Source organism: Delphinus delphis, chromosome 8 (assembly GCF_949987515.2).
Source record: "Delphinus delphis chromosome 8, mDelDel1.2, whole genome shotgun sequence".
NCBI lineage: Eukaryota > Metazoa > Chordata > Mammalia > Artiodactyla > Delphinidae > Delphinus > Delphinus delphis.
In genome coordinates this window covers 9,760,059-9,772,545 of record NC_082690.1, presented here as the reverse complement: position 1 = coordinate 9,772,545, position 12,487 = coordinate 9,760,059, and the positions used below count along the sequence as shown (strand labels likewise).

General features: G+C 39.4%; 1 protein-coding gene across 1 annotated transcript in view; it reads right to left on the bottom strand.

Annotated features, from left to right (window-relative positions):
* Positions 1 to 725: 725 nt before the first annotated feature.
* The window catches only part of CDON (cell adhesion associated, oncogene regulated), a 100,636-nt gene continuing 88,874 nt past the window's right edge, over positions 726 to 12,487 (bottom strand). Inside the window, exons 19-20 of the mRNA XM_060017101.1 lie at positions 4,552 to 4,826; positions 726 to 3,957 (exon numbers count right to left, since the gene is read on the bottom strand). Coding sequence (XP_059873084.1) covers positions 3,794 to 3,957; positions 4,552 to 4,826 — 439 coding nt within the window. The 3' untranslated portion in view covers positions 726 to 3,793. The remainder of the gene's footprint in view (positions 3,958 to 4,551; positions 4,827 to 12,487) is intronic.

The following is a 12,487-nucleotide window of genomic DNA, read 5'->3' as shown; positions in this document are numbered from 1 at the left end:
GATGAGAAGAAACAGCGAGAGAGCCAAGGGATCATCCTGCCAGGAATCAGGAAAGTGGCGCCTGAGAGGAGACGGAAAACTGACAGAAACTAAGTTCTCCTTAGGTTCTCACAGATTCAGACTTCATTAGACGAGGGGTTTCGAGTTCCCTCACAGCTCTCAGGACGGGGGCTGAGGTTCAAGGAAGGCTCTTTTAAATCTGGGGAATACAGCAGAACAAGGCGGCCCCACCCCGTGCAAAAGTCCCTCTTGGCTTTCTGGTCTAAGCAGCCCAGACACTGAGTTTTTCAGGGCAGTAAAGCAAAGCTGCTTCTTGAGACTAAATTTCTACCCTGGGGTTCATAGGGACATAGGTAAACGGTAAAAATAGGTGAGGTCTCAGAAGGGACCCCTCTTCCTCACTCTCCTGCTGCTTCTCTCCTAATTCTTGCTTCCTTCCAAAGAAATACTGAGTTCCCCAAAGGGAGTCTGCCTGCTTCGACAGAGCTCCTTGGTGCACGTATTTTCCCAGCCTCCCATAAAATACCTGTCCTGGATCTTTTTCCTTCGGGGCCTGGATCTCTGCAGTCAGAACAGAATGGATTAACTCACTGGGCTCTGGGATGTGCATAGGGGATTTTCAGGGGAGGACAGGGGTCCAAAAATGTCAGAGTGAGATGTACACCCACCCCAATCACAGGCTATAAGCAGCTTTACACAAACAGGGAGCAGTCAGAGGATCCCCATCTTCACGTGCTACTCTACATGAAAGCAGCGTTCTCGTTTAATATAAAATCAAATCAACAAAATAAAACCTGTCAAAGCTACATCATTTAAAATATGTACAATTTCAAACATTACCACTTTAAGGAAAATAAAACATACTTTTCAATATGATACAAAAACATGCATCTTAAAAGTCATTGCTTTAAAAGAGAGCAACACAGATGAAATTCAGTTATAAAGTTAACTTCTTGGCAGTACTTAGCGGGAATGAGATTTGCATCACAATCAGCTTAGTAAGGATGTATTGGCCCTTGAGGACTCATTCAACAAAAACAAAACCCAGAAAGAGCTGCTTTTTCTAAAGGCCACTTCAAAAGGTTTAAAACATTGCCGTTCCACTTACATCTTGTAGCGCACCCGTCACCAGACGATCAGCGCATAACCAAAAGAAGGGAAAAAGGAGCGAGTGAAATAACATAGTAGGAGTGGGGGGAGTTTTATGCGAAAACAAAGACTCACAGCGAATTCTAAGAGGAGAAGAAACAGAGAGGCCTGACGGATTACAGGATCACTATTACGCTGAGAGAAGGTCAAATTCCCGTGCGCGGATGGTAGTGAGGGGGCGTCATGGAGAGAAATGAGGGCTCCGGGAAGACCAGGCAATAGGCTCAGAGCTCTGCCCATGGAGGACAGAGGCAGCTTCTCTCGTTGTGGAGTTAGAGCATCCGAGGAATCCCATGGCGGGGCGGGCCAGGGCTTACAGAACTGGACCAGTTCCATCAGGAGAGTGAACCACAATGCTTTCGGAAAGCGGTATGGAAACACGGAAGGAGCTCAGATTACAGCTCCAGGTAAGTTCAAATGCTGGCTCTGTGGCTCACCTGTGTGACCTGGGGACTTTACCACCTACTTTGTAGATGTGTCTTAACAGTAAGATTTGAGATAGCAGTAACAAGCACCAGCACAGTGCCTGGTACACAGCAGTGACTTCACAAATGTCAGAGCCATCGCCCACGCTGTACTTTCCTCTGACTTCCTGGCAAGTGACTTAGGTAGGACTGTTTTGGGTGACTGCGCAGGGCTAAAAGTTCAGAACAACTCACGGTTAGAGAGCACTCATAACTCCTAAACATGAAGGCAATTATATATATATTTATATTTATATATCTCTATATAAAGGCATTTTTTATAAATAAAATACAATAAAAGGGATAACACTTAAAACAGCGTTACTAATAATATAAATAAATCAGTCCACAATGAGATTGCCCTAAAGGTAAAGTTGTTTTCTCTTCCTAGTGGACAAATCCCGTACTCAAAGTCAATCTTTAAAAGCAGTTTATGACCTAAGGCTCACGCTAATACACCTCTGTTTCCTGAATCAAAATGACTGCCTACAAACATTTACTCCCCAGTTTTCTAAAACTCCCTTTGCGACTGTATTGCCGTAACTTGACTGGAAACACAGGGTTATGTCTTTATATTCTGTGTGCTAGGACTTTGTCCTTTGCTAGCCACAGAAGTAAGGGACACAGCTATCCCCCTCCAAAGCTAACTGCATCTAAGCAACGTGAAGAATAAATCCAGTATACTGCAGGCATGGACGTCTGGAATGGAGAACTTGACTGCAGCATCCCTGATACCCGACTAGGAAATCATATCTACTACATTCTACTCAAAGTAATCCTTGCATAGTGACCCAGCTCACAAAGCACATTCCACTAACAGTTCTATTTATAAAGTATATAGACATATGTAAGGGGATATTGATGCATTTATATAGAAAGTCGATTAGTACAGTATGCTAGTCTATTTCACTGCAATTGTTGGGAAACTGTGAAAGTTTTCCACTTATGCTGGAATTGCTTGACTCTTAGGTAGGATCTGTTTCTTCCCCAAAGGGATATGCACAATCCAGAAAAGAGCAGTGATCCGTAAAGCTTGACTCAAGCTATTAAATACACTTAGAGTGTTGTTTTGTTTTGTTTTAGATGTGGAGAAGAAAAGCCTTCCAACGACAGCTGCAAACGTCCTCGTCACTCAGAGGCGGCAACAATTGTGATTTATGAGCTCTGCTAATCGAAGCTTTCGGTGCCTGTTACAATGATGGCATTCAGAAAAAAATGTCGAAACTTCAAACCTCCAGATTCTTTTCTGACACTCCCATCTTCCAGGTATTGCCCAAGCTGGAAATCAGAAAACATCGATTTTCAGGGGCTGTGGTACCATGACACATCCTATACTAATGGGAGAGCTTCCGCCGAGATAGTCCCCCTGGAACCTTCCCTTTTTTCTTAAAATGCACATCTTTCTCTTCCAGTCACTACTTGCAAGTCTTATTTTGCTCCTACTCTTAGAAACAGTCAAAAAGAGCCCCATGGAGACCATGTTATAAACAAATGCAATTTAAAATTTTAGTAGGCATTCTTTTTCTCTCTGGCCCTGGATCCCTTTCTGCTTCTGCAATAACCCAACCAGACTTAACCGCCACCATGTCCATGACACTCTTTGTGATTAGTGCCTAGAAAGCTGGACATAACTTGTGCCCATGTGCAGACGGTCTATAGGTCAACTATCACTTCTGTGGAAGGCACTCATCAAATTCACAAGACATCTGCTATTACAAACATCAGGCTACAACTGTGGTTGACTACAAATGTTCTCAGAAAGTCTGATGACATGATAGTGAAAGACAGCTTTCCTTCTGAAAAGTTCCAATGGCCTGTGCAATTCTCTCTTAGATGATGAGTCAGCCAATAGGTGGGATCATTGTAGGAGGGGCTCTTACTGTCGCTGAGGCTCTTGGACAACGTGGAATGATCCCACTGCTCTCATATGATAGAAAACTATGCCAAACCAGGTTGTTTACTACTGAGGGGGAGGAAGAAATAGGGAGGGAAACTTTTAAGGCATAAATAATATAAAAGGGCACACATTTTAAGATACATTCATATGACATTACTACTACAAAAAATAAATAACGATTTTTCTCTGAATTGAATTAATGTCCTTCACACAGTCCATCCCCAGGCCTGTTTTGTGCAGTTACTGGCTTGAAGTGGAAACATGACGAGGCACCGACACATCCTCAGGTTTCCTGGGATTGCTGAAGGACCCCTGAAGGGCTGTCTACAGGAATGCCAGGAGGAGACCATGGTGTCTTTTCAGCGCAGTCCTTTGAAACAGGTGGCAAAATAAGAGGATTCCAACTTAAAATTTTGTTCTCTGTTTCTGAAGGCACACAGCTGTCTCCTGAAAAACAAAGGTTTGGAAATGATAAAGGCTGATTTTTATCAAAGCAGTCTACAAACATTACCTTGAGCAATAAAGAAAGAATCATGAGCAAAATCAGAGCCCAGTTACATTTAGTTTCAATTTGAGGGAGACAGTAGGTTTAAAAGGTTTAAAATAAAGTTGAGCTCTCATGAACAGTTGTACAATTCATCTCAGGGTTAAAGGAAACCCCTTCAAAGCCCCAAAATTACCATCTTAAAGAGAGGCTACAACTCCAGAATCAATTCAAGTGAAAAAGCTCAGGATCACAAAACGCATCCTTCTAGCAAGTCTACTTTCAGGTACAAACTGAATCAAAGCCTATTTGGATTTATTTTCCAAAATGTTCTCAGGATGAACAACCTGAGATGAATGGTGTGCATAACAAAATTTCAAAGAACTCTTTATTGAGTCAACTTTTTTTTAAGTATCCAATATCCCCCCCACCCAATATCTAAGAAATATGTGAGTTGATCACAGAGAGAACATTCTGAAAGCATCACCTTTCCTGATACAGTTCTTAGTTAACTGAAGACTATCTAGAAACTTAAGATTTATAATGTCTTGCTGTACCTCTGTTGAACTCTGCTGCAACTTCCACACAATCAGAGCTGGTCTCATTTCTATTGTCTTGACAGCAAATATGCTGAGCAGGTCTTCGTGCCTTGTCATCTTTGATGCCCTTCTCAGGTGACTGACCACAGTCGGGGACTGTGGAAGCCAGACATACAGGCATCTTCATGTGAATGAGGGGCTTCATTTCCAAACCATCCTGAGGATAAGGTGCTACCACTGGGACCACAGGAAGGGGGCTGCTGCTGAAAGTGCTGTTGGTTTTGGTGAAACACCTATAAAGGGTAAACCAAAAGAAATAGAATCGTATCTAGAGGGATCAATAATTAAAAGTCACTCATTTTGAAATATCATTTGGTATTTTGTATTCACAGATTCTTAAGAAAGATTGATGCTTAGAAATAACTAAATGATTCACTATGATGTGAAATATCAAAACTTAGAGTTAAAGTGAAATACAACAGGAGAATGCATCAAAAAGCAAACCAATTAAGAATGGAACTGTATATGATGACCTATCCCATGTTTCCTTTGCCCTCGTCTGCTGTCAGAAGTTGTCTTCATAATTAAATAGCTCCAGAATATAGCACACAGATGGAAAAGGCCATCCACACTGGAAGGAATGAAAGAAAAAAGAGGAAGAGGACAGAAAGCTAAGAAACTTTGGTCACGTGAGACAAATGACCTTATGAAAGAAAGCCAACAAAAACACACTGTTTTGAAATCAGATATGTTCCCTCTCACTCTTGGAAAAAACACTACAAGAACTAGACACCCCAAATCCAGGTTTTATTTTTCAATTTTTTTCTTTGAAGAATTAATTGCTAGAATTTATTAGTACTGAGCATTCACTTCAATTCTGCCCTACTTTTATTTCTTGCCTTCATCCAAGATATGTGTTTTCTCTAATTTTTTTCCTTCCTGTTCTTCAGATTGGATAATTTCTATTGATCTTCCAGTTCATTGACTCTTGCTTCTGTTTTCTCCAATCTGATTTTAAGCCCAATCAGTAAACTTTCCATTCCAGTTATTTATACTTTTCAGCTTTGGCATTTCCATTTGATCTTTTTAATTGTTTCTATTTCTCAGATGAAATTCCCCATGTGAATTCATTGTGTGTATATCTTCAAGTCCTTGAGCATATTTGTAACAGCTGCTTTAAAGTCATTGTCTACTCGTTGTGATATCTGGATCATCTCAGAGTCTGTTTCTATTGACTATTTTTTTCCCTTGAGTAAGTATCACATTTTCCTATTTCGTTACAGGTATAGTAATTTTTTTAACTGGATTTTTCCCTCTGATTTTCTGGTTGATCTGTTGGCCTCCACCTCCATCCTTCAACACCTTCACTTTGTGTTCTTGACCCAAGATTGGAGAATGCCCTCAGGCAAAAACCCATAAACAAATGTCACCCATTGTCTTTCAAGGGTAGATTTATTCAGTTTCTGCCTGTTTCTGGTTACTCTACAATACTTTCAAATTGTCCAATTTCATCATTATTACCTGTGGATGATCAAGCTAGTCCATCATTAACAGAAACTGGAATCTAAGAAGTATTTATATAAAAAATAAAAATATTTTTTATTTATAAAATTAGGAGTGAGAAAAGTCTGGAGAAGACATTTCATTTGGCTTTGATCTGGGTTTGTTAGGTAGGAAACACACAGGACTGACCAGTAGTATGATGGAGCTAGGCATGTTAGGGAATAAAGATAAGAATTCTTTGGACTTCCATCCTTTGAACATGGGATGGTATGTTTCTGGAGCGTAAGAAAATCAGTAAAAGGAAGTCCATGCAACTGTTACCAGCATTTCTGTTGGTTCAAGTTATTAGAAATACCAAATCCTAAGCATGAAGACTCGGAACCTGGAAGAGAATAAGACATCTGTCAGGAAACCAAATCCTTAATTTAAATAAGTCCAACTTTAATTTCAAATAGAGAAATATATTCACTCTACACTTAGTAGAATTCAGATACCAGTCACCTGGCATGAAAGCAAAGTATGTCTGTCAGGTATTCATCTGCACAGAATAATTTGACTACAGCATTATCTAATATGACTGTAATTTTAACTTTTAATAGTACAGGAAAGATATATACCTGATTGAAAGAATATCTGTGTTCCCATGCAAGTGTTAAGGCAGTCAAAAGTGGAGGGAGCACTGGTGTGGAAGAAAGTTCGTTGGAGTCAGAATCAAAGCACTGCGCTGGACAGATCATGACTCCAGGAGAGCGTGGCATTCCTTATTGGTCTGATGTACATTTTATTCAACTCTGAACTTAAAAATTTTTTCCGGGGTGCTGACGAGGGTGAACACGAATCTCTTGACATCCATTTAAAAATGTCCATGTTATCAGTCTCTTTTTTCATTAGTCTCTTCCACTGTCGCAACACCCAGGGAATCTGAAAATCCCCTTGAATGTATTCAATTCATGAGAATCCACAGACTGTAAGCAGGGTACTCACCCAAAATGTGGGGCAAGTCCAGGGGAAAAATCTTCTTGTTTTTTTTTTTTTTTTTGTTTTTTTTGGCCATGCTGCATGGCTTACAGGATCTTAGTTCCCCGACCAGGGATTGAAGCCGGGGCCACAGCAGTGAAAGCACTGAGTCCTAACCACTGGAGCACCAGGGAACTCCTGGAAAAATCTTTTTGCATTCAAACTACTACTAATGAGAATTTAATAGATATTATATATCTATAAATAATGTTACTTAGAAGAAACCTTTATTCTAAAACCATTTGCTGATACTTTCTAAATGTCAGACACTGTGGTAGACACTGAGAGTATAAAGATAAATACAACAGGTTCCAGCTCTCAGTCTAGCAGAGGAGAAAAAGTAAACAAATGGTTACAATATAATGTAGTAAGTGTAATATAAGAAGGTATAAAAGACACTGGGAGCGCTCAACTTTGAGATGGGCTATAGATGTATAGCTGATGAGAACAGGGTACTTCCCACATTCCAGCTAGAGACCAGTGTGTATTCCTCCATGCTATTTCAGACTCAAGCGTCTTATAATTGAGGAAATTACAGTAGATGGCAATTGTGGAATTAGAGAGTAAGAAGGATTCTGATTTCAAAAAACCATAAATATCTCTGGTCAGGGGAATCTATATGGCTACCATGATTTGCTGGAAATCATTCTTAAAAATTAAGTTCCTGGCTTCTGGCTATGGCCGATTAGTTTATATCAGAACAACTCTCCTGCCAAAAGCAACTTGGCAACTAAAAACGATGGAGAAATTTTAGTTTAAATCTGTCAAAATCATCAGAGAGCTACTCCAGCACTTAAGTGGCTGAGATTCCAGAAAGAAGGTAAATGTGAGTTTCAGCACCACTTTTCCTCATGAGGCATCTGCCCAGTTCAGTGCAGGATGAAACGCTAAGACGTCAGCAGGAAGTGGCTAAGGAGCTGAGCAGAACTTCTGGCAGTTTCCTGGGGCTGGGAAGACAGATATTGGAGCTCAGAGCCTACCAAAGAGAAGAGGCTCCGTAAACCCCCCCAGGCTTTTCACTGGGACCCTTGAAGGGTTACACTGTAAAAATAACAGTGAAGCAGGAATAGACAAGGCTTTTAGAAAGACTGAAACTCAGCATTAAATCAGCTCAGTCGCTGATTGGGTTAAAATGATCTGCCCGTTGCCTAACTGCCTGCCAAAAGCAAAAGTAAATCCTTTCTGGGGCAAGAAGACATCTTCCAGAGACTCTGTGAGTTTTTATATGCAATGTCCAGAATTCAGTAAAAAATTACGTGGCATTTCTGGAGACAGAGACAAGAGAAAACTAAGTGATGCAGACATTGAGTTAGGAGACAAACATTTTAAAAGAACTGGATGAACATATTCAAGAAAACAGGTGACAAGATGGAGAATTTTAACAGAGACTTAGAATCTAATAATAATTATTATTTGGAATTTCTAAACTAAAGAGTAGAATACCTAAACGAAGAACTCAATTCATGGAGTTAAGACCAAATTGAACACAGATGACTAGAAGTTTACTAAACATGAAGCGTGTCTCTGCACGGTCTTCAGACTGAAGCACAGACACAAAAGGATGGAAAATACATAAAGAAGCTTAAGAGGCATACGAGGCATAGAAAAAAGCTCAAAAATATATGCAGGCACACCTCATTTTATTATGCTTCACTGTATTATACTTCGCAGATAACGCGTTTTATACAAACTGAAGGTTTGTGGCAGCCCTGCGTCAAGCAAGTTGATCAGCGCCATTTTTCCAACAGCGTTTGCTCACTTCTGTCTCTGTGATACATTTTGGTAACTCTTGAAATATTTCAAACTTTTTCATTATTATTATATTTGTTATGGTGATCTGTGATCAATGACCTTTGACTGTAGTTGTTTTGAGGTGCCACAAACACTGTTGTCTTATTTTAAGAAATTGCCACAGTCATTCCAGCCTTCAGCAACCATCACCCTGATCAGTCAACAGCCATCAACATCGAGGCAAGACCCTCCACCAGTGAAACGATTATGACTCACTGAAGGCTCAGATGATGGTTAGGATTTTTTTAAGCAATAAAGTATTTTTAAATTAAGGTATGTACATTTTTTTTTGGACATAATCAAAAAATTCATGTGACTCACTTTATTGCAATATTCAATTTATTGCAGTGGTCTGGAACCAAACCCTTGATATCTCCAAGGTATGCCTGTAAAGTTGGCATCTCTCTGGAGGACAGAAAAGAGAGAATGGGATAAAAGCTGTATCTGGAGAGATAAAGGCTAAGAATTTTCTAAAACTGATGAAAGTTCAAGCCACAGATTTAAGAAGTTCTATGAACCCCAAGCAGAATAAATACAAAGAAAATTATACTTTCAAATGTGAATAATTAAACGGCTGGAAGCAAAATTACAAAGTGAAAATCATAAAAGCAGCCAGAAGAAAAAGACATTATCACCTTGAAAGGGAACAACAGCTGTATAGATGATTCTTCAATAGAAACAACAGAAGCAACAAAATAATGGAATGACATTGTTAAAGCACAAAAAGAAAGTAACTGCCAACCTAGAATTTAATGAACAGCAATAAATACCCTTTGAAAAGGAAGATGAATTGAAGACATTTCCAGACAAAAAATCTGGGAGAGTATGTAACCCTCAGACCTTTACTACAAGAAATACTATACGGAATTCTTCAAGTTGAAGGAAAATGAGTACCAGCAGACAACAGGAAGAAATACAGAAAAATCTACAAACAGGAAATGAGGGAGAGGGTGTGGAGAAAAGGGAACCCTCCTACACTGTTGGTGGGAATGTAAATTGGTGCAACCACTGTGGAGAACAGTATGGAGGTTCCTTAAAAAACTAAAAATAGAGCTACCATATGATCCAGCAATCCCACTCCTGGGCATATACCTGGAGAAAACCATAATTCAAAAAGACACATGCACCTCAGTGTTTATTGCAGCACTACATACAATTGTCAGGACATGGAAGCAACCTAAATGTCCATTGACAGATGAATGGATACAGAAGATGTGGTACATATATACAATGGAATATTACTCAGCCATAAAAAAGAATGAAATAATGCCATTTGTAGTGACATAGATGGACCTAGAGATCATCATATTGAGTGAAGTAAGTCAGACAGAGAAAGACAAATATCATATGACATTGCTTATATATGGAATCTAAAAAAATGGTACAAATGAACTTACTTACAAAACAGAGTCACGGATATAGAAGACAAACTTATGATTACCAAGGGGGGGAAGGGGAGTAGGGATCAATTGGGAGATTGGGACTGAAATATACACACTACTCTATATAAAATAGATAACTAATAAGAACCTACTGTATAGCATGGGGAACTCTACTCAATACTCTGTTATGACCTATATGGTCATAATCTAAAATAGAGTGGTTATATGTACATGTGTAACTGATTCACTTTGCTGTACACCTGAAACTAATACAACATTGTAAATCAACTATACTCCAATAAAAACTGGTTGAAAAAAAAAAGAAAGGGGCTTCCCTGGTGGCGCAGTGGTTGAGAGTCTGCCTGCCGATGCAGGGGACACGGGTTCGTGCCTTGGCCCGGGAAGATCCCACATGCCGCAGAGCGGCTGGGCTCGTGAGCCATGGCCACTGAGCCTGCGCGTCCGGAGGCTGTGCTCCGCAGCGGGAGAGGCCACAACAGTGAGAGGCCCGCGTACCGCAAAAAAAAAAAAAAAAAAAAAAGAAGGGATGAATAGCAACAAAGGTAATGTTGGGAATTGTGACTAAATATCGACCGCAAAAAACAGTAACTCTACTGTCTTAAAGGATTTTAAATATTTATAGAATTAAACCACATGACAAAAATAACAAAACATTGGGGAAGGAACTGGAGTTAAAATGTTCTAAAGTATTTTATTGTCTAGGAAGTAATAAAAGTACTAATGCATGTTAGACTCTAATTAAGATCATAATGTCCAGCACCAAGCACACAGTAAATGGCATATTGTATGACCTCAAAAATGCTGAATAAATAATAAACATTAGAACATCAGACTTTTTAAATAACCTTTTCTGTAAGCAAGTAAATTTATTATCAAGGAACAACAATTAAACTAATTGGTCAAGATACCTTATAACAGACCATACCTAAAACTAAGATAATACATGTAGATTAAAGTGAGAATGAACCATGGGACTTCCCTGGCAGTCCAGTGGTTAAGACTTCATGCTTCCACTGCAGGGGACACAGGTTCGATCCCTGGTCAGGGAACTAAGATCCCGCATGCCGCTCGGCACGGCCAGAAAAATAAAGTGAGAGTGAACCATACACTTACCCCTTAAGATTTTTGTACCACAATAGTAGTTATCTCTGTCCTTGTTCCATACTAGTTCTGTTGTTCGGTCTTTCTTCTACCTGTTGGCTTCAAAGTTCTCTGACTTAAAATTCAGTCTTCTGGAGGACGGGCAATGCCTGTCCTAGGTGGCAGAGAAACTCTTAGTGACACAATGGAGCACAGTCAGGCACTTAATGAAATCCCCAATCATGATGTAAAACAAACTAAGTGAGCTTCTGGCTTGATGTTCCATTTCTCTGCAGGAATCTGGAAGTAATACAAAGGTGCTAGAAACCTGAAAGACAAAAGAGGATCAGGTCAGAAAGAGAAGTTTTCATTTGAAAAAGTAAAGTTAAGGTGTAGGAAAAAAATATACTTGCCAGGATTTGAAACACCAGGGCAGTTCCCTAAACACAAGATATTATAAGTTAATAATGGGCTTATATAGATCTAATATGAATTTAATTTCATAATGCTGACATAAAATAATGAAGACTCACCAGATAATAAGATGCCTTAAGTTCTTCTGTTGTTCCGTTCCTTTTAGTTTCTTTTCTGTCCTGCTCATTTCTTTAATTTAAAGCAAAGGACGAGATTTTTAAAGGAAATCTAAGGGCAGTCTAACAGTTTGAGTGTAGAGCACTTTCGTGAGAATGAAGGTGAACTACATGGATGGGACAGGACCGAGGGATGGTCAGGACAGAAGAGCCAGGGCCGACTACGATGGATGGTAAGTAGAGAGCTGATACTGTCACCTGGTTTTATGTGCTGGGAGTTAACAAGCAGAATACACATATGTTTTAAAAGAAATTACAGATATTTAGCAAGAGAAAAGTGCAATTTCCTATTACATATTCTTTAGCAGCTATTTTTCAGGTAAGTGATATAGAAAATCACAGCAGTGCATACTTTTATTCCGAACTGTGACTCTCAATTAACAAGGTGGTGCTGGTAGTAACACTGTCATTTGAGTTAGACTGTTAACGTGATTATAACCCAAATTTCAACATGATAAACCAAATTGATTTAAAATTTTCTAGTATGCCGAACCCTAACTCATAATCATCAGTAATTAACCACATAGATAACCAAATATAAAAAATTCAGTCACCTTACTTTTAGTTCAT